At 53.7% G+C, this 19,798-nt stretch overlaps 1 protein-coding gene across 1 annotated transcript; it reads right to left on the bottom strand.

Annotated features, from left to right (window-relative positions):
- Positions 1 to 430: 430 nt before the first annotated feature.
- Tns4 (tensin 4) lies at positions 431 to 15,299 on the bottom strand. The gene is made up of 12 exons (XM_055620539.1): positions 14,873 to 15,299; positions 9,368 to 9,740; positions 7,722 to 8,146; positions 6,017 to 6,103; positions 5,629 to 5,754; positions 4,842 to 4,934; positions 4,654 to 4,731; positions 3,521 to 3,592; positions 2,630 to 2,798; positions 1,965 to 2,033; positions 1,695 to 1,721; positions 431 to 572 (listed from the first exon to the last, which is right to left on the bottom strand). Exons 1-12 carry the CDS (start codon positions 15,297 to 15,299, stop codon positions 431 to 433), a joined length of 2,088 nt encoding a protein of 695 aa, XP_055476514.1.
- Between the last annotated feature and the right edge of the window lie 4,499 nt (positions 15,300 to 19,798).

A 19,798-nucleotide genomic window follows, 5' to 3' on the forward strand; every position in this document is an offset into this window, starting at 1 on the left:
TCTGTCCCCAAACAGCACAAATCATCATCAGGTTCCGGCCAGGAAATCTGTGGGTTCTGAGCGAGCACCTGCTGTTGGCTACAAGGCAGGGGTCACAGGTCTCTGGGGCACAACCTGCATGTAGGGAATGTTCAGGCTAACGAAGCAGGTGCTTGTTTTTACGCAGGGAGTCTTGGATGTGGGCGGGCTTCGGGAGCATGGAGGAACACAGATTCCCAGCCGAGTCTCCAAGGAGCAGCTGTCCCGTGGATGGGCCTCTTCTTGTAACAGAAGAGACTGAGGCCCAAGAGTCAGGTGACAGTGACCGCTGAGTGTTCAAAGGCTTCAGCCTGACCAATCCTCGGGTCCAACAGACAGGCCTGTCAATGTGGCCACCGTTCCGTGTCCGGGGCAATCCCCTTGAGATGTCAGGCGGGCGGCTCCCTCCTTCCTACATCCTTTCTGTGTCCTGGAGCAGAGCAGTCACTAGGCTGATGACCTGGGAAGCCGGCTGGACCGCGTCATACTCCGCAAAGAGGTGGCACACGTTCTCTTGTGTCTCTGTCTGGCTCTTGGCCACAAACCCAAAGATCCTGGTGAGAGAAGGCAGTCTGTGGGGAATGCGGGCTGGAGAGGCGTCACGCTGAGGGGAGGACACTCAGCCTGAGCCTAGCCGCCTTTCCCTAAGCCAAGTGACTTCAGGATCTTGTGTCTTGTGTTGTGTGTGTGGTACGAGCACTTGGGGACCTGCTTCTCTGAACCTCCCCAGTGCTGCGGTTATAGACACAGCACATCTGGCTTTCTGCATGGGTTCTGGGGACCTCATGTCCTCCCGTGAGTGGCAAGCACTGCACTCGCTGAATCACCTCCCCAGCGCTTTCAGCACCCCCTTTACAATGGGGCAGCTAAAGGAAGATGGTGCCTCTCCTGTCAGACTGGGAAATTATTTGTTTCGGACTCTGGGACTCTTTCGGGTCTCCTGAAGACAGGACTTGGAGGCTCCATTAGGGCAAGGATGTACTTGGCCTTCATCTCCATAGCTCTGAGATACAACTGGTGCCTCTGGCCTGACACCTAGGCCTCCAGACTAGGGAATCTCTTAAGTGCTATTCCACGCTGGCTCCTAAGATCGAGATGGGGGCTGCAGAGATGGCTCAGCAGTTAAGAGCACTGGCTGCTCTTCCAGAGGTCCTGAGTTCAATTCCCAGCAACCACATGGTGGCTCCTAACCATCTATAATGGAATCTGATGAGTGTTCATATATATAAAATAAATCTTTAGCTGGGTGTGGTGGTTGCACGCCTGTAATCCCAGGACTCTGGGAGGCTGAGGCATGTGGATCTCTGTGAGTTCGAGGCCAGCCTGGTCTACAAAGTTGAGTACAGGACAACCCTATCTCAAAAAAAAAAAGATCAAGATGGAAACCCCTTTCTTTTCATCCATCTATTCTTCCTTCCTTCTTTTCTTGAGATAGAGTCTCACCATGCACCCCTAGCTAGCTAGCCTTGAACTGACCACATAGACAAGGCTGGCCTCGAACTAACTATATAAACCAAGCCAGCCTCAAACTTAGCCTCAAACTCCTGCCTCTGCCTCCTGAATGCTGGGATTACAGGTGTATACTACCGTACCTGGGCCTCCCGCCTTCTGCTGGGTCTGGGGGTCCTGGCACAGGGCTGCCTCTTAGAACTACTGAGTTTTTGGGAAGAGCTTACCTTGAAGGCTTGCAGTACTTTTGCCACCTGAAAGAAAGGGACATTGCAGGAGTGAGTGAGTGAATGATGGGGCTCTGATCCGCTCCTCAGGATCCCTGATGAAACAGTGGGAGCCGTGTCTCCACCTCTGCCATGCCCCCCCTGGCCTGACCCCTGACCACCCCCCCACCCCCCACCCGTGTTCACAGGGCTGTCTCCGAGTCAGCAACTACTGTGGAGGGCTGTTAGGCCTGGAGCGGCTTTCTTGGCTTGGCTCAGCCGTGAACTTACTTCCGCTGCTCAGGGTCCATTCCACAGAAGCGGAGGGTGGCGAGTGGATAGTGTCGTCGGAAAAACACCCTGAGTGGATGCAGAGAGAAAAGCCAGGCTGGTGAGGGCCTGTTCCTACACCATGGCCCCATGTCAGCATTTCAGCTTCTCCCAAAGCTCACGTGTCCCGTCTTAGTAGGATTCTTATGACCCGTGAGGCTTTCTCCATGCTGGGACTGGGCACACGGGCTGTGTCCTTCTCCTCCCATGAAATACATCTGCCTGATGCTCTGAAATTAGGCTCCACCACCCACCCCCACGTCCTTCACTTTTTGAGTCTAGGAGTTTCATCTTGGCCTGCTCTTGCCCTCCTGGTTAAATTAGGGAAGGCTCTGGCTGGACTGAGTCTCCAAGCCCCAGGAACGGGTGAGCTCTGTGTGAGGAGTCATTAGTGTCTGGTCCACACTGCAACGTGATCAGCATCCAAGCATCCAATGAAAACTGCCTAACTTCATTCCTGTTGGTCCCGATGAGGGAGGCCGAGGGAAGGCAGGGAGCTTGTCTGGCATCACCCAGCACTGATTTATCAGCCCTTTTTAATTCAGGGCGCTGACCTTTGGTCCTCCTCCTTCCTTCCAGCCCTGCTCTGTTAGCCTCGTGGCCCAGGGGCTAGAAGAGGCCCTTACTTCCTTTGGATGTCTGTCAGAGTGATGCCCTGTTCCGTGACTTTGAAGTGGACGACAGTAGGTGTGGGGAGGACCTCCCTCTCCAAGGTGACGGAGATGGCCTTCTGCACAGCCAGGCCTCCACTCAGGGTCTCCACGCTCACAGAGCTCAGGTACAGCGTGTGGCAACCTGTGGGATACAGATAGCGAGCCAGCTGTGTCGCCAGGGTCTTACAGTGTATGCGTGGATGACTAGGCTCAGGTCCTCCCTACGCCCGCCCGGGGTTAGGAACAGGCAGGAGGGGATGCCTTTCTCCTTCAGGAATCTAGTGGGACCCTGTTAGAGCCACCAAATGAGACTTGGAAGGACAAGGGGGACCAAAACTTCTTTTCCTCTCCCTGTGGCTGCACCACCGCCTTCGGGAGAAGGGGGAGAGAAGGAAAGAAGAGGAGGAGGGGAGCCTTTGTGCGCAGAGTCGGAGCTGTCATTGAGTACTGATGGACGCTTTGGCCTCTGGAAGTGAGGGGGGAATTCCTCTTGTACCATTGAAACCCTTTACGATTCAGACCTCATCCCCCCCAGAGGAACAGGACCTGGAGGCCACCCCCAGGGCAGGAATCTCAAACACAGAGAGACCCTAGTACAGATATATGTACAGTATGTGCAAGGTGTCGGCTTACCAGCACCCCCAACCCAGTCCTCCTCCCTCCCCGCCGGTTTATGGGGCCGAGGCGGGGTGCATCGGATTGTTAAAGCTGCAGAAACAAAGCAGTAATGGGAAGCATGTGTGGGCCTGTGTGTGTCTGCGCGTGTGCTGTGCGAGCCTCGTGAACGTGTGTGTCTGTAGGGCCGGGAGGCGGTTTTGGGGGGGAGGGGAGTGCCGTGAGCCGGCGCCTCCCCTAGTCACTCACCAGCCGATATCTTCAGGCAAGAGGTCTGGCTGTGTGTGGGAGAGTCCGCCGAAGGTTCTGCGCCTCCCAGTTCTGAGAGGAGGCCAAGGAACATGCCCCGGGGGAGAGGATAGAGTGAGTGGACCCCCTCTCCAGGGTGCAGCCCTCAAGAATCCCTTTGAACACTTCCCACAGCCGCCCCGCCCCCACCTCCAGGGGGTGACAGGTTGGAAAGCGGCTCAATTAGGGAAATGAGGACCACTTTGCCTAGCCTTCGAGCCTTTTGATCCCTTCCTATCTCTACCCGCCCCACACTCCCATGTCTTGGCCTGCTGCTCTGACCTTGTCCTCACAGGCCACGGAGCTCTTCTTTCGGACCCCACCCCCACCCCCAGGCTCTTCTTTTGCCGTCTCCTTCATTTGTTTATCGCTCTTCCTGGCCCCACCTTCACTCTTGCACAACCTGAGATGACCCCCTAGGTCTGGGAGCTCCTGGGTTGCATGCTGTGGATGAGGCTACTGACCTCTGCTAAGGGTTGACTGTGGGCCCCGGGCAGCAGCTACTTAAGCCCAGACCTCATTTATTTTTTTCTCCTTGTTTTTAGCAGTATTCCTCCCCAACTCCCAAGACTGGGTTGCTCTGTGTAACTCTGGCTGTCCTGGAACTCGCTCAGTAGACCAGGCTGGCCTCAAACTCAGAGATCTGCCTGCCTCCGCCTTCCAAGTGCTGGGATTATAGGCAAAGGCCATGGCCTCATTTCTTGCCTATGAAATGGAGCTTTAGGCACTATAGAGGTGGTGGCAGTGGTGTGTGTAGGGGAAATAATGTCAGACTCGTTCATCAGCTGTTGGATTTAGGCTCTTCTATCCTTTCAAAGAAGGCTGCCGACTCTAAGGCGGTGCTTCTCAACCTTCCTAACGCTGCGACCCTTTAGTACAGTTCCTCAAGCTGTGGTGATCCCCCCAACCATAAAATTATTTTTGTTGGCACTTCATAACTGTAACTTTGCTGCTGTTATGAATTGCAAACATCTGATATGCCACCCCTGTGAAAGAGTGGATCACTCCTCAAAGGAGTCGTGACCCACAGGTTGAGAAACCACTGCTCTAAGGTTTTGTTTGTTTGTTTTTTTCCTGACCCAGCCACCACCGACCTTTCTGTGGGATGACGAGTTTGCAGGGCAGGGCCAGGGCCATGATGGAGTGTTGGCACACGAAGGCGGAGAGGCTTCCTGCAAGGGAGCAGTTGGGTCTGAGTGGCGGGGCTTTGCCAGCCCCCTTGGCAGAGCAGGAGACCAAGCCTCGGAAGGCCTGGAGGTTGCTGGAGCCCGGGGAGGCTTACCAAAGTAGGGTTCCTCATCCGCTCCTTTCAGATGCACCCCTTTGGCTGAAGACTCGACCAGGAAGTGACGGATAAGGTCATTGCTGTCCTCACCTTGACAAAGAAAAAGGACTTGTGTTTCAGAGCCCGGGTTTGGCAAGACCACAGCCTGCTTGGCCCCGCCCTCTTCTTCCAGGACTATCCTGCAAATGCGGTGACTGTAACCCACACTAGGCAATCTCTCGGCCTCTGAACCAAACCCCCAAACCCTTGCTTGGAACGCAAGGTTGGGTCCTCCATCCTCCTTCTATATCTTAACTCCTCACAGGTCCTTCAGTCCCTGAGGCTCATTCCCAATTGGGTTTAAGCGAGGGCACTATTAAGCCTCGTGAGGGACCTTGTAGTACTCTCATTATGTGTTCTCATCAGCAATCGGATACTTTCTGTGTGGGAGTCCTCAACACGCCTGGTTCTTTACACAGGGTTGGGTACATGGTAGACCTGCTCAGATGTGTGCTCAATTATCAGATGAACACGTGAGGTCACAGGAGAGCAAACAAGCTATCACACACACGTGTGATAAGCTCTCTCACACAGGATGAGCTAGTGAACACGGGATAAGTTATTACAGGAATGATAAGCTATCAGGAGCATGATAAGCCCACACATATGTGAGTCCCATATTAGGTTCCCAGGCTAGACAGAGGTACCCAGAAGACAGGTTGGGACCTTCTCTGCCCTTCTTCAAGGGTGGAACAAGGAATCCGGGAAAGCAGGGGCTTTCAGAGATGTTCTCCACGGTACGTACCTGGTCGGCTTGAGGCAGATGCCGGCATCTCCTCTACCTTCAGGGCAAGACCGAAAGAGCCTCGGTAGGAGGAACTGTCCCTGATGACGAAAGCCCCCGGCTTCTCCTTCCTCAGCAGATCAATTGCTGGAACAGTCTTCAGTTAGAGGCCGACCCAGTCTACACGGACACTCTTTATTCCCATCCCCATTCGGTCCTCACAGAGAAGTCACACAACCGTCTGTCCCCAGGAAGTCCTTTCTCCCGTCTACTTTCTGCATGTCTTGCTCATTTCCTATCGAGGCTGCCAGGTCACCCACCCTTCCTCCGGCTGCTCGGTGCCCACCTCCTTTATTACCACGACCCAGGGCCCCATCGCTTGTCCCCTGGAAGGCGGAGCTGCCTTTACCTTGCTCTCGGGTGATGCTTGGCTTAAACCAGTATTTTGATGTATCCATCACAAATTTCATGGTGGGCTGCACCTCCTTGGCAGGACCTGGAGACGGAGAGAAGGGGCGCTGTGTGGGCTGATAGAGGGTTGCTGAGAGGCATCCAGAGAGAACGTTGGAGACCTGCCCTGCCCCTCTTCCCAGGGATCCCTGTCTACTCATCCTTCCGGAGCTCATCTCCAGGGTCTCTCCAAAGAGCCTAAAGAAGAAAACCCAACTGGGACTGTAGCTCAGTGGGCAGAGGGCTTATCCCTCATGCATGAGGCCCTGGGTTTGACATAAAACCAGGAGTGGCGAGTGGCGGTGCATGGCTGTAGTCCCAGCTGGTTGGGAAGCGGAGGCAGGAGGACTGCACTGAGTACAAAGCCAGCCTGGCCACAGCACGAGACCCTGTCACCAAGGCCGGAAACAGTGCTGGCGAGAGGGCTCAGTGAGGGATAGCTCTGTCATGCAGGCCTGACAACCCGAGTTGGATCCCCTGAACCTGTGTAAAGGTGCAGAGAGAGAACCGCCCACTTTTTATAAGTTGTTCTTTGACCTCCACGTGTGCCCTATGGCATGTGTGGCCCCTCCCCACAACAATAATGATAAAGTTTATTGTTGTTGTTTTAAAGGCATGGCTGAGGCTGTGTTGCTTTTGTGGTGTCCTGTTTGTGTTGCTTTCGTGGGAGGGTGCCTTGGGCTACAGGGAGCAGCTCACTTATGTGGGAGCCATCTTGGGAAGCCCAAGGCAGAGCCAGGCTTGCAGATGGCTGAGGGAGGAGAGTCTCTGCTTAGGTGTGCACCCAGAGGATGCTGGACTCAGCCTGTTTCCCGCTTCCGATTTTTTTGGATGTCTAGTCACAGGCTCCGGGAAGGAGGGTGTTTGCTGTTTTGTGGTTTTTCAGCCATCTGCGTTGGAATTTGGAATGCATTGTCTCCATTCCCTGTTTGGCTCATCGACATTCTCGTCACCCGTGAACGTCAGAGGGAGGACTGACGCGCCCTCTGGCCCTCCTTGGATTAGCCGGTTAGTCACCAAGCCTCTTGTGCAGACAAGGCTTGCCTGGCTCTGTCTTCTCCTCTTCACCCTAACTGCCCAGCCCTGGTTCTAGCCCCGCAACCCTTCTGCCAGGGTAAATCATTCCGTCTGCACTGCTCATCATGCATCGTCTTCCCTGCTTTGCTTCCTGATGGCCCTTTACCGTCCAAAGAGTGAGACCCACCTTTTAGCTTGACGTGAAGTGCCCCACACAATCTGCCGCTCTTCTCAGTGGCCTGCGCCGAACATTCCAGGAGTTTCCTTACTGTGCTGTGCCCTAACTAACACTGCCCGAGCTATTGAGATCCCGGTTGTCTCTGCAAGGAATGCCTTTTCTCCCTTCCTCTGGCTGCTGACCAGCTCAGATGTCACACCATCCATTCTCCAGGCTGGCTGCCTTTCCTCTGTCACCTATGAAGCGACGAGGACTCGATTCTATGGCAAACCTTGGTTTGGGCCACTCTTTCTAGATTATGCCCATCTGTGTGTCCTCACGGCCTGGCACAATGCTTGGCATACAGTGTGTAGTCAATGAAAGTGTTAAGTGGCTGTTGCCAACCTGCCCCCCCCCCCCCCCCCCCGGACCTTGACAAGTCCCCTTAACTAAACCCCTCCAGTGCTGCAGGTGCTGAATCACAACATACCCTCTGGAGATGCAGGGAGAGGAACATCTGGCAGAGTCTGGCTGTGGCTCTTGGTGACCTGATGTGGGGGACTGGGAGATACAGCCCTGGGCTGGACAGAGCCCTGATGTCCTGGTATCCGCTGGGCTGGGGAAGACTGTGGTTCTGGGCATCCATTGATGAGCACTATGGGTAGGTCCACCATGGAGTTGGTGACAGATGGTGGGCAGCTACTGGCCTGCTCCTTGGCCACCGGAGGAGACTGGACTGCTTGGGGCTGGCCCGGGCCCACTATGGGGTTGCTGGGAACCTGGGCATCACTGGGTCTCACACACTGGGACCCTCGGTCCAGGCTGTGGAGGCTGGAAGAGGAGCTGGCTGGACTTCCCAAGGATCTAGAAGATGACTGATAGCTGGAGAGACTTGAGTGGAGGAGGGATTGATTGCTGTAGGAAAAAAGTACACAGAGTATTAGGGTGTTAGCTGTGGTGACTTGGGGGCCAGAGCTAGGTTCTGGAATCTAGCCATCTGGGGGCCCTATCTGGGGTATCTTGCATATTTCCTTAGCCCAAACCCAGAGCAAAGAGTATTCCCACCTGGGTTCTAAGGTCTGCAGTAGGGTACAGAAGCTACTGAGGACTACTGGATCTTCTGTCGTTTAAACCAGACAGTGGGATTAACCTCCAGCAGGTTAAACCTGGCCTGGGACTTCTCTGCTTTTCTCTGCTTTCCCAACCATCACAGAGAAAGGATATCCCCTACCATCACTCCCAAGAGCCCTTCAGAGGGGCTGCTGCCCTTGGGCTGGACATGTCTGTGACTAGAGGAGGTCATCTCCACTAGGCCAGCAAGGATGGTAGTGGGATCCCTGGCTCCTGTGCCAGGGACTGTCTCCGCCATTGCCTTTGGAGTTGGTATGTGGGGTTGGGGTCCTGTGGTTTAGCTGTTACGCAATTCTACCGTGAGGCCTAAGAACAGTGGCCTAGGATCATTATTAATAAAGCCTAGAGGATTGGCCCCTCCTACTAAGCTTTTGCTGGTGGGCATAGGCAGCGGGAAGGCCTTCATTCCTAGGTGTTTCATCTCAGGCTGCCAAGTCTGTGTACACCTCTGAGATGGAACTTTATTTTATGCGTGTGCATGTCGTGCCTGGTTGCCCTTCTGTGGACAGAGTGTGTGCAGTGTGCCTGGAGGTCAGAGGAGAGCACCGGATCTCCTGGAACCAGAGTCATAGATGGTTGCCAGCTGCCATGTGGGTGCTGGGAACTGAGCCTGGGTCCTATGCTTGAGCAGGAATGCTCATAACCATTGAGCTACCTCTCCAGCTCCCGTCCCTGAGTTTCAACAGTCCTTCCTCCAGGTGGGTCATGTGAGGACTGGAGAGAAAATAGGTGAGTCTCATTAAACTGGCACTCTATTTTCAAAAGGTCAATGGAAGCCAAGACTTTTAGCAGACTGAATTGTGTTCAAAATGCTTTGAGAAAGAAATGGCTTCGATGGGAGAAAAGACAATGTGTATTCTTTTTCTCTTGATGCCCAGGCATTTTACTAACAGAACAGGGTGCCCTCCTGTTTAGTGTGTGTGTGTGTGTGTGTGTGTGTGTGTGTGTGTGTGTGTGTTCACATGTGTGCCGCCATGCACGCAAGGTCATGGACACAGAACTTACCTTCCAAAAACATAGCTGACATCTGACACGGGGCTGACCGACAGCATAGAGACCCTGCTGCCCCGCTGTGGGGCCCTTGGCCCTTTCTCCCAAGCTGGAGGAGTTGCCAGTGGGGAGCCTGAGGCCCTGCTTTCCTGGTAAGGGATGGAGTTGCTAAGGGAAAGTGGGATGTGGGGAGAGGGACCCCTGCCCTGGTTCCCAGAGAAGATGAGGCTCTCGTTGCTGCTCCGAGTCTCTCGGGGGATGTCTCTGGAGAGAAGGAGGCCACCACTGCGTGGGGAGCCGAAGGGTGGGGTGACACATGGGCTGGAGCAGTGTTGGGGGCCGTCGAGGCATCTTGATCTGGCGGAGGTCACTTCGATGTACTTTATATCTTTTTGTGGGGGGAGGGAGAGAGAGAAAGCACTGGTGAAACCCAGGAGCCAGAGAGAACTGGTGCTTCCTCTCCAGTCCCAGGGTGGAGCACTGTCTGGCAAAGGTGGTGGAAACTGGGGGTGCACTGGCTGTCCCCCTTCTAGCAGGTCATGAGTCCTTTCCATGGCTTCCCAGGATGGAAACTAGGGTAGGGCCCTGGAGAGCACTCAGTTTACTAAAAACAGCTCATTCCTCCGCTATCCAAAACTGTGGAGCCCAGCCTTCCCTGAGTGCTCGTGCTTCCTTTCCCCAGCCTGTGGTGCCTGAGCCCTGGGTCCCGGGTGGAAGTGGGCATTCTGTCAGGCACGCGGGGCTGGGCTGACTTGAGCTTGCTGGAAACAGCCTGGCTCTGCAGCCACACGAACTTGGGTGTGCATCCTGACGTCATTACTTTCTAGCCAGGAGGCATTGAGTAACTTTCCAGACCTCTCTTGGCCTCAGTTTCCTTATCTGCAAAGCAGTGATCTAGACCCAGCCTTCTAGGGTGATGCTGAGGAGCAAACACAGGATGAATGGAGCCTGGCTTATGGCAGGCCCAAGGGGAGCCCCTCCCCTCCTCCCCGCTCACAGTAGGCATCTTCGGCTTAAGAGGGTGAGATAGCGGAGATGGTTTGGGGAACTACACAGCATGCTCTGAGAGAGGTCTGAGAGTGAGGTAGACTCTTCCAGGAAGCTGGCAAGCACAGTTTCTTTCACACACACACACACACACACACACACACACACACACACACACACAAATCTTTTGAGACACAATCTAGCCCCAAACTCCTTAAGTAGCCCAGGATAGCCTTGAACCTCGGATAATTGCATTTCTGTTTCCTTAGGTCTATGCCATCACATCTAGTACCTGGACCTGGAGTACTGAGGATAGAACTCAGGCTTTATGCATGCTCTTTACTAAGCAGCATCCCTAGCCCCAAAGTCTATTTTTTAAAACAATTATTTGTTTTTGTTTTATGTGCATTGCTCTTTTGCCTGCATGTATGTCTGTGTGAGGGTGTCAGATCTTGGAGTTACTGATAGTTGTGAACTGCACCTTGGAGGCTGGGAATTGAAACCAGGGTCCTCTGGAAGAGCACTCAGTGGTGCTCTTAACTGCTGAGCCATTTCTCCAGCCCCCAACTTCTATTTTTATAAAGACTTTGTAGTGTTTATGCCCATAACCACCTCTGATGCTCAGAATGGCCCTTGGGCAGGCCAGACATTGTTTTTATTGAGGCGGCAACAGGTGATTGGAGATTAAAAGTAGGGGCAGAGTTGAGGTTTCTTGCATAACTTTTACCAAAGACAGGCAATTGCTAGCACACAACATAGCTGCTGCCTGTACTGTTACAGCAGCTCCATTCAGATGCTAGTAATCCCATGTAACAAATGAGGACCCAAGGCCCTGCTAGATTGAGTTAGTTGCCCAATGCCATACAACCAAAGGGATGGAGGAGATGCCAACTTCTGCACCTGAGCTGATAGGGGCTCTTCTAAGATGGAGAGAAACTCTTTAGGATCCCATTCCAAGACCTTCTTAGCACTTGCCTGTCCTGGTGTAGGTCTGTTGACCTGGTGAGGTTCCTGGCCCCCAAACTCACAGAGCATAAAAAGATCTGCGACCTTGTATGGGTGCTGAGCGAGGTGGGAGGGGCCCTGTGCTGTGAGTCACCCCCACCTCCCATTCCTTGTCCTGAGGTAGATGGCTGGGGAGGTGGAGGCTCCCACCCTATCCCTGGGGCGCAGCGGCTGTTTACAGGCCTATGGGGCAAGTCCCGGCAGCGTAGGGTGGATGTAGGCGCCAGCCGCAGGCCTGGCCGGTGAAGGGAGGGCACGTGGGTGGGGGGAGGAGAGACAGTTATTAAACAGCCTTGCCCTTGGGACTGGCAAACAGCCTTGCCTGGCAGAAACTGCTGGAAAAATGAAATGTGGGGACCTGATCCAAGGATGGGGTGGGAGGTCGCGGAGAGGATAAGGGAGATGGTGTTTGGGTCCAGGAGCCAGGATAGCTCCGGGATGGCGACTCTGAAGGACAAGTATAAAGAAAAGTGAACAGGAGGCAAGGAAGGGACCCTGGCCAAGTGCTGGGGGTTGGGGGCAGGGTGGGGGTGGGGTGACGCTGAGTTTGAGGAGAAGTCTGCAGGCTGCCTCTAAGCAAATTCCAGTTTGGGAAGAGAGACAGGAACATGGGCTTGGAGGATTGGAGACAGCCTGACCTGCCACTTGGTAGGGGTGACTGAGGACCATGGCTCCCTTCCTCATCCTCAGTTACCATATCTGTAAAATGAGATCACCACGATTTCTTTCAAGCACGACACAGGGACAACGCGACACAGGGGCTGACCTTCACAAAGAGAAGTGCAGGCACCCGTGTCTAGGGAGTCAAAAGAGGACAGCCAAGATGAACGATTGAATTTTACCAAGGGAGGAGAAAGAGGAATGGAGAGTCTCTGCTGGTTCCTGAGGACAGGGTCCCTCGAAGGAGGAAGGATAGAGTGGCACAGGGTGTGTGGGGAAGGAGGATGGATGGGATGGGTCTGGGTGTGTGTGTCTGGGTTGGGGGTGGGGGAGAGGGGTAAGACCCACCACTGTAGATGAATGTTAAGATGTAAGGGGTCTCACCCAGAGCTATGTGCAGGAGGGTTTGAGGTGGTGGTGGGGGCGGGGCTGAGGAGGGCATAGCAGGCCCGAGGTGCAGGCATCTGCCACTTTTGGGGAGGGAGGACCAGTTCCTGAGAGGATGCTGACCTAGTCCTTCTGTCTTCGTTGGAAGGAGTCCTTAAGTATGAGAAGCATGTGAGCAGCGTGTGTGTGTGTGTGTGTGTGTGTGTGTTTTAACCCCTACTAACAGAAGCAAGGGAGATACATATGAGTTTAGTCCAGCACTCCAGAGACCTAGGTAGGAAGTTGCCTGGTTCCTGGTTAGCCTGGGATACTTTCTTTTAAAAGAGCAAAATAGAAAAAAAGGAGGAAGGGGAGGATTCAGGGCAGAGGGCTGTCTGGGCCTTCTGGCTACTGCCAACCTTACTGTAATCCTTGTTCCCCTGAGTTGGATGGACCCTAGTGGCAGGCTGCCTGAGGACAGGGACCGTGGCCCCGCCAGCCGTTCGCTCACCATCAGCAAAGGACATGAGGTGCTGTCTATCCCACACCCCGCCCCATGCACGTGGGCTCCTAATACTCATCTTGCCCCAACTGGTCTTGGCAGGGTGGGATCCCTGCCCCCAGGCACGAACATTAAAACCCCGGGCTGGCTCCTGCCAATGGTAATTAGGTCTAAAGCGTTTCCCTGCAGTGATGTACCCATGACTGGCCTTCAGCAACAGAAAGCTGCCTGGGGGATGGGGTGGTAGAGGAGGCAGCTCCTTTAGTAGGCTTTGCAGGAAGAGGGGAAGCGCTGGAAGGCCAGGTTGCTCTGGTGGGTGCGGGAGGGCCTGGGTACTGTGCTGGCTACTCTCCCAGGGTCTAAACTGCCTGGGGCTAGCCATACAGGCTAGTCCCCCGCTCTACTGTGGCTCAGGGCACTGAACTTTCGACAAACAAGGCAGCCAACTCTTTCTTTTCCTCTCCACAGTACTCTTTGAGGTAAGAGCTCTTATTTTGTCCATTTCATAGGTGAGGAACCAAAAAGATGGAGGTGTTGTCTCATCTTGGAGGGGTAGGATAGGACTTCTGAAGATTCTATACAAGTCGGGCAGGAGGACGAGGAATTCAGAGCTATCCTGGTATGCAGCAAATGCTCAGTAAGTGGGTGTTATCCTAGATTCTATCTGTACCTCCTCATTCCTGCTGTCTGAACCCTGGAGGCCTGACCTTTCTAACCGATAGGTCTGCTGCTCTCTGACCCTCATTCTCAGGACCCACTTGGGAATTTTTTAAGCATGCGGGAACTGAATCAGTACCCAGGACTTTCCAGATCCTCTGGGACTGTGTGTGCTGGCGTCGGCTTGTACCAGCTTGTCAAAGAGCTGAAATCGGCAGGTTTCAAGATGTTGTCTAGCTGGTTGCCAAATGCCGCCATTATTAACAACCGCATTCTGCAAATTGATAGTGAAAGAACTTACACTCAAAACAAAAGCTGACTTAGGTGCAGTGTTCAAGAAGGGAGATGGGGTGTTAGGGACTAGCCTGGGATACCTACTCTTGTCTCCAAAAAACACTTTAAAGAAAATAAAAAAAAAAAAAAAAAGCAGACACTCAACATGCATACATTCCAATTGTTTTACTATTGTGTTTGCTTTGAGGTTATATGGCTATTGGGTTGGTTCAGTGAGACTAATTTTTTTTCTTTTTCTTTTCTTTTCTTTTGTAATGAAGGCAGCTTAGGTTATCACTGAGCTGCACTCTCAGCTCTTCTCCCACTTTAAAGACATTTCTTTCTTTTTCACGTTGGAGACAGGCCCTTGCTATGTAGCGCAGACTGGCCTAGAATTCAAGATCCTTCTGAGTGCCGAGATTCCAGGCTTTGTGTCACTGTACCCTCTGTTCTACAGAGCAACGGACTACTTCACTTTCAGCTGTATGCTCGGGGACATTCTGTCAGTAGCTCAGAACTGGCCAGGGTGGGAGAATTTACACCATGGAAATGGGCAGATGCCTCGAGTCAGGGCTTCTGCCTCCCAAACAGGGAGCCAGCTAGCATCCCACTTCTTGAGTTCTGGGTCTCTCTCGTCCCACTATTTCAAGCTTCGGCCTTTCCCAAGAGATGTTCCCCTAAACAGGGGTTGGGGGTCACCTAGAAATCCTACAGTAATTTCAGGGGACCAAACTTAGACTATAAAGAGAAACATCAAGAGCTTATGTAAGGCTCAGGGACTCTGTATTTAGGAAGCCCTCACTACGTAGCATCTTTACATTCTCATAAAAACCACATGAAACTGGACTCTACCAATTTCCAGACTCGGGAACCGGACGGAATTGGAGAGCGAAGGAAATCTTTATACCTTTAGTGTGGCAGAGAAATCAGAAAGGTCAGGAGTTTGTTCAGGGATGCATAGTACTCCCCATAGGACAGGGGTCCCTGTGCCTCAGATCCTGTAGAAGGACCCTTATTGGCTTGAGATCAGCCCCCCAACTTCCCTCTTTGGTTGTACCCCAAACTCTTACCTAGGGCTTCAGGTTCCTCCTTCTTATTCCTTGAGGTGATGCTGTTGGTAGGCTCAGCCTGGGCACCAGCAGTCCCAGAGGGAAGCAACTGGAAGGTGGGGTCTAGTTCTAGGATCATCTGGTTGAGGGTCTCCAGTGAGAAATCAAGGCAGGAGTCCAGGTCCTGTGAGGCCCCTGAGGCCTTCTCCCCGGGGCCTTGCAGGAGGCAGTGAGCTTTGGCTTCTGCTGGCTGGACCTGCTGGAGCCTGCCGGTGCCTCCTTTGCAGCATGTGGGCGCCGCCAGAGGCTGGGAACCCCAGCTCTCTGTGGTGTAGTAAGGACGCAGTGCCGGGAGGCCAGGGCTGGGGGTTGGGTGCAGGGCCATCCTGGATTCCTCGTGGGGAGTCAAGCTGACCACATGACCTCCAGCTAGCAGGGAGCTGGACATGATGGGGTGGGGAGCGTTGTGTCCAGTGGTTTACCTCTGGCTTCCAATCAGCCTCCCTTCTACCCTAGTGCTAGATCCTGCTCAGGAGAGCTCCAAGGACCTGAAAGAGGAGGGTGTGGGTGAAACCCCTGCATCTGCATCATCCCTAGGTGCAGGACAGACCAACCACTTTAGTTAAAGGCCCCCTTAGCCTCCTGGCTCTGACACTCACTAGCTGTGTAAGTTTGGACAAAGGAATGAACTTTTCCCTGTCTTAGTTTCCTCTTCTAAAACATGAATGAACCTTAATGATATGCTCAGAACAATGCCTGGCATATCCGCGCCTGTGCAAGGCACGGTTAAGTGACTTAAAGAGAAGGTTAGTGATCACTTACTGTGTCATGAGCGTATTTCTAAATGAATGCTGGCTGATGTTTATGAGGAACCCTCTGGTTCAGAGGCTCTGAGAGGAACACACACAGCCCTTTCAAGTCCTTATAACAACCCCATGAGGTAAGCATCACCATTATCCCCTTTTGCAATAAAAAGAATGGCTCCACGGTCACACAGGCAACCCGTGTCAGAGTGGGATTGGATCCCGGGCTCTCTGACCTCCTGTCCCCAGGCTAGTTGGTGAAATGGAGAAGCAGGCAGGCGAGCTGCTGCGAGTAATATCGCAGGAGGCTCAGGGACTTGGAGGTGATTCTGTCGAGGGTGGGGACGTCGGGGAGGACTTCATGGAGAAGTGGGAAGGGAGGAGCTAGCAGGGCAGGGCAGGTAAGAATGAGGAGGCGCAAGGATGTGTTCAAAGCACTGGTACAGCATGTGCAAGGGCCCAGGGGCCAGATGGGAGGACAGAAGTATCCAGGAAACAGAGGCGCTTGCCATGGAGGGTAGGGTGGCTAGCTAGGCTCTGCGGAGACTCAGAGACTCGAAGGCTCAGCTCAGAGCTGACAGTTCAGACCCTGAAGGTGAGAGGGAGCCACAAGAGTGTTTTTGAGCTGGGTAGTGATCTCAGGTGACAGTCACTCCCTGGGGCTCATCTGGAAGAAGATACGTCCTAGCTTCTTATCTTCTTCACTGTGAAAAGTTCTTCCTGATGTCTGACCTTGATGCCTTGGAATACTTGTTTCTCATGGAGTGGTGTTGTGGAGGACTAGTGAGAAAGCTGGGTGGAACCGGAACAGGCTGACCTCAGTCCTTCAGGCAGCCTCGAGCCCTCGATGCCTGCCTACCGAGTCAGAGCATGAAGCTACGATGTGACACATGAGAAGCCATTAGACAGTTCTGGAGTTGACTTAGAAACTGGGACTCATGGAGTATGATGCCATCATGAGGAGTTCTCAGTTACCGGGTGCCAGGCACTGGTCAACATGCCTTATACAGCTGCACCTGGTAACTGGACCTTCTCGCAGCCCGAGCCTCTGGTCTCAGCCCATTTTACCCCTGAAGATACCCAGACTCGAAAAAAGTCAAGAAAGTGCCAGGGACTGGGTATGGTACACAGACCTGTAATCCCAGCACTAAACAGGTAGAGGTGCGGGGCCAGCCTGAGTGAGTTTGAGGCCAGCCTGAAGATACAGGAGACCCTGTCTCAGTTCCCCAACCAACCAACCAACCAAATAACCAACCAAACCCCAATTAAAAAACCAGGCTGTGGCTTCATATCTGGGATTCAAATCTAGGGCCTGGGACCTTTGTAATCTTAACTCTTTCAGCCACATGGAGCTCAAAGGCAGAGGGGTCATGGAGATGGGGGGCATGATATGCCTGAGGACAGAAAGCCAGGCCGGCCTGCACAGCCCCTCACCCCACCCCCTCCTCACCCCAGGCTCCGTAGCTTTGCTGTCAGACCTCTCTGGGCTGGGACCTGGAGGGGGTTGGGGCATGCTGATGTGGAGAAGCGTATCTATAAATGGCAGTGGAAGGGAGCTGGCCTCTGAGAGCCTTCCTTGGGGGCAGCCGAGGACACGGAGGCCAGGCACAGCCCTCAGGGTTCACTGCCAGGCCTACAGAGGAAGCTGGGGACGCTGGGCACAGGAAGCCGAGTATCCCCCGTGACCAGGACTCAAAGAATGCCCACATGCTTATCCGGACGAACGCTGCTGCCTTTGTGATCCTGTGGAAAAGGGGGTTTTGGTCCCTGGGTAGATCCCCATGGTTTTATCTGTCCGATGGTGACCTGATAATAACAGACCCTCAACCCTCACCTGTTTCCAGATAGTTCTGGGGGGAGGGGAGTGCTGGCAAGGCCGGGGGACCTGCTCAGGCTTGGAGTGTGCGTCTGGGATTTCATGGTAGGTCACCTTGCCTCTAAAGGTCCTGCACGATCATCCTCTGCTCTTCCGTCACAGGTGTGTGTTAAGAGCTCTCCAACCTCGGCCCCTTTCGGGATTCTGGAACCGAATGGTCCTGAGCGTCGGGTGGAGATGCTGAGGACAGGAACCTTCTGTAGGTTGTCCTTTAACCTTCCCAGGCCCAGGCTCTGTCTGCGCCTCTGGGATGTTCTATACACTCTCTAGCTGTGCACCTCTCTAGCTGGTTCCTTTCTGCTCTGAGTCTTAGGGAGGGGTGCCTGGGCTCAGATTGTGTGTGTATGTGTGCAAATGTGTGTGTCTTAGGAAGGATTCCAGCTGGCTCTGCCCTATTTTCAGCTCCCTCCTACCTTCCCCTTTCCAGATTCTAACTCTTGGGTTTTGTTTTGTTTTGTTTTTGTTTTTCCTCTTCCCCTCCTCAGACCTCTGTAAAGGAACCCTTGTTTACCTCTTTTGACTCTTTTGACCTCTCCCCTCTTCAAGCCCAGGTAGAGAAGGCAGAGGACGAACTCAGCCTCCCCCAAAGCACAGTCCCCAAGGTCCCCCTCATTTGAGTCTACTCCTCATTGTCCCTTGCTTCCCCAAGATCCAGGTGGACTCACCAGGGGTGGTGGGCAGGGTCTGTAGGCCAGTGGACAGCCTCCTAGTCAAGTTTACCGCTCTGCCTAGGGGTCAGGAGACCTGGCTCTGTCCAGGCTCTAATGAGGTGTCCAGGATCCCAGGCTAGCTGCTTCTTCCCTGGCCCTGGAGTCTTTTATCTGTGCACCTCGGCTGCAGCCTTTAAGTGCTGAACTGGGTGCCCTCACCTCCCACCCCCATCCAGTGAGTAAAAGCGCCTACCTGTCCCGTGGTGTGGCCTGGCCGCTGCTGCACTCCAGATCAAACTGTGCTCAGCCCAGGTAAGTTACAAGGGGAGGCGCCAGCCAGCAAACCTCAGGACCCGCCTTAAGAACAGCCCGCCCTCCACCCGGGCTTCTCTCCCCCCCCCCACCCCCGAGGCCCTACACGTGGCCTTGACAGCCCCTGTCCAGCCCCAGAGGTGTCCTAACCGCTCAGGTAGGGCAGGCGCAGGCTGGGAGGGGTGTGTGTGTGTGTGTGTGTGTGTGTGTGTGTGTGTGTGTGTTTTGCAGGGGGCGTTGAGTGGCACCCTAGCCTGACAGGCGCCGGTTAGGGTGTGTGTGAGTGTGTGTAGGGGCCCCAAGCGCCCAGCTTGGCCCGTCCCTTGTACCACATGATCAGGAGGATGCCTAGGCCAAGGTGTGCTACGGGCCTCTGCAGGAAGGAGAAAACAGGAGATGGTAGAGGCAGGGAGGAGAAGGGAAAGCTTGCATCTTGGTAAAGGACAGTAGTGGGGAGGAGACCCTTCCTGGGACCTTCCAATGGATCTGGACGCCTCTGTGAGGCCTACATGTTGTCTTGTCTTCCTTCTGTCCAGCCTGGGAATGGGGCTTCTGATGCCAGGGAAGAAGCTGGAAGGCTGTAGAGGTCTTGGTCAAGGTCTTGTTGCGAGGGTGGCAGAGCCCCATACAAGCAGGTCGGTGTGAAATGTTTTCAGCCTAGAGACACACAGTGACCCCAACAAGCTGATCTTGAGAGTGGGTTGCCCAGCATCCCGATGAGGCTCAGCAATCTACTTCCAGAATTGTCTTTCAATGCCCTGTGGTTATTGAAAGACAATTCAGCGTGCCTGCCACAGGAGGAAGCTGGACAAAGTGGCACAGGGCTCCTCTTCTTGAGAGTAGCATTGAAAGGGGTCCTCAGGTATCCATGTGAGCTGGAGAGATGGCTCAGCGGTTAAGAGCGCTGCCTGCTCTTCCTAGAGGTCCTGAGTTCAATTCCCAGCAAACACATGGTGGCTCACAACCTGAATGGTGAGATCTGGTGCCCTCTGCTGGCCTGCAGGCGTACATGCAGGCAGAACACTGTGTAAACAATAATAAATAAAAAGTATTTTATAAAAAAGTATCCATAAGATCCAACAGATGCGGTGAATAAAGAAACTGGCTAGCTTACCGATCAAGGGTGGGAGGAGGAAAGATTGCTGAGTTTCTTGGGGTGGGCTGCATGGAGGAGAAACGGCCCTGCAGCTGTAGCTCAGTTGGCACATGGCTTGCCCACCATGTAGGAAGCCCTGGATTGATTTTGTCTGTCTGTCTGTTCTATCTATCTATCTATCTATCTATCTATCTATCTATCTATCTATCT

Source organism: Psammomys obesus, unplaced genomic scaffold, assembly GCF_907164565.1.
Source record: "Psammomys obesus unplaced genomic scaffold, mPsaObe1.curated_primary_1811, whole genome shotgun sequence".
Lineage (NCBI taxonomy): Eukaryota > Metazoa > Chordata > Mammalia > Rodentia > Muridae > Psammomys > Psammomys obesus.

Excerpts from the sequence above, each read along its gene's own strand:
- Tns4 (XM_055620539.1), bottom strand. The coding sequence starts at position 15,299 with ATGTCCAGCTCCCTGCTAGCTGGAGGTCATGTGGTCAGCTTGACTCCC. Across the intron at positions 4,935-5,628 it reads ATCTGCCTCAAGCCGACCAG|GTGAGGACAGCAATGACCTT; the intron begins GTACGTACCGTG and ends TTCTTTGTCAAG. Across the intron at positions 573-1,694 it reads AAGTACTGCAAGCCTTCAAG|GATCTTTGGGTTTGTGGCCA; the intron begins GTAAGCTCTTCC and ends TTCTCTCACCAG.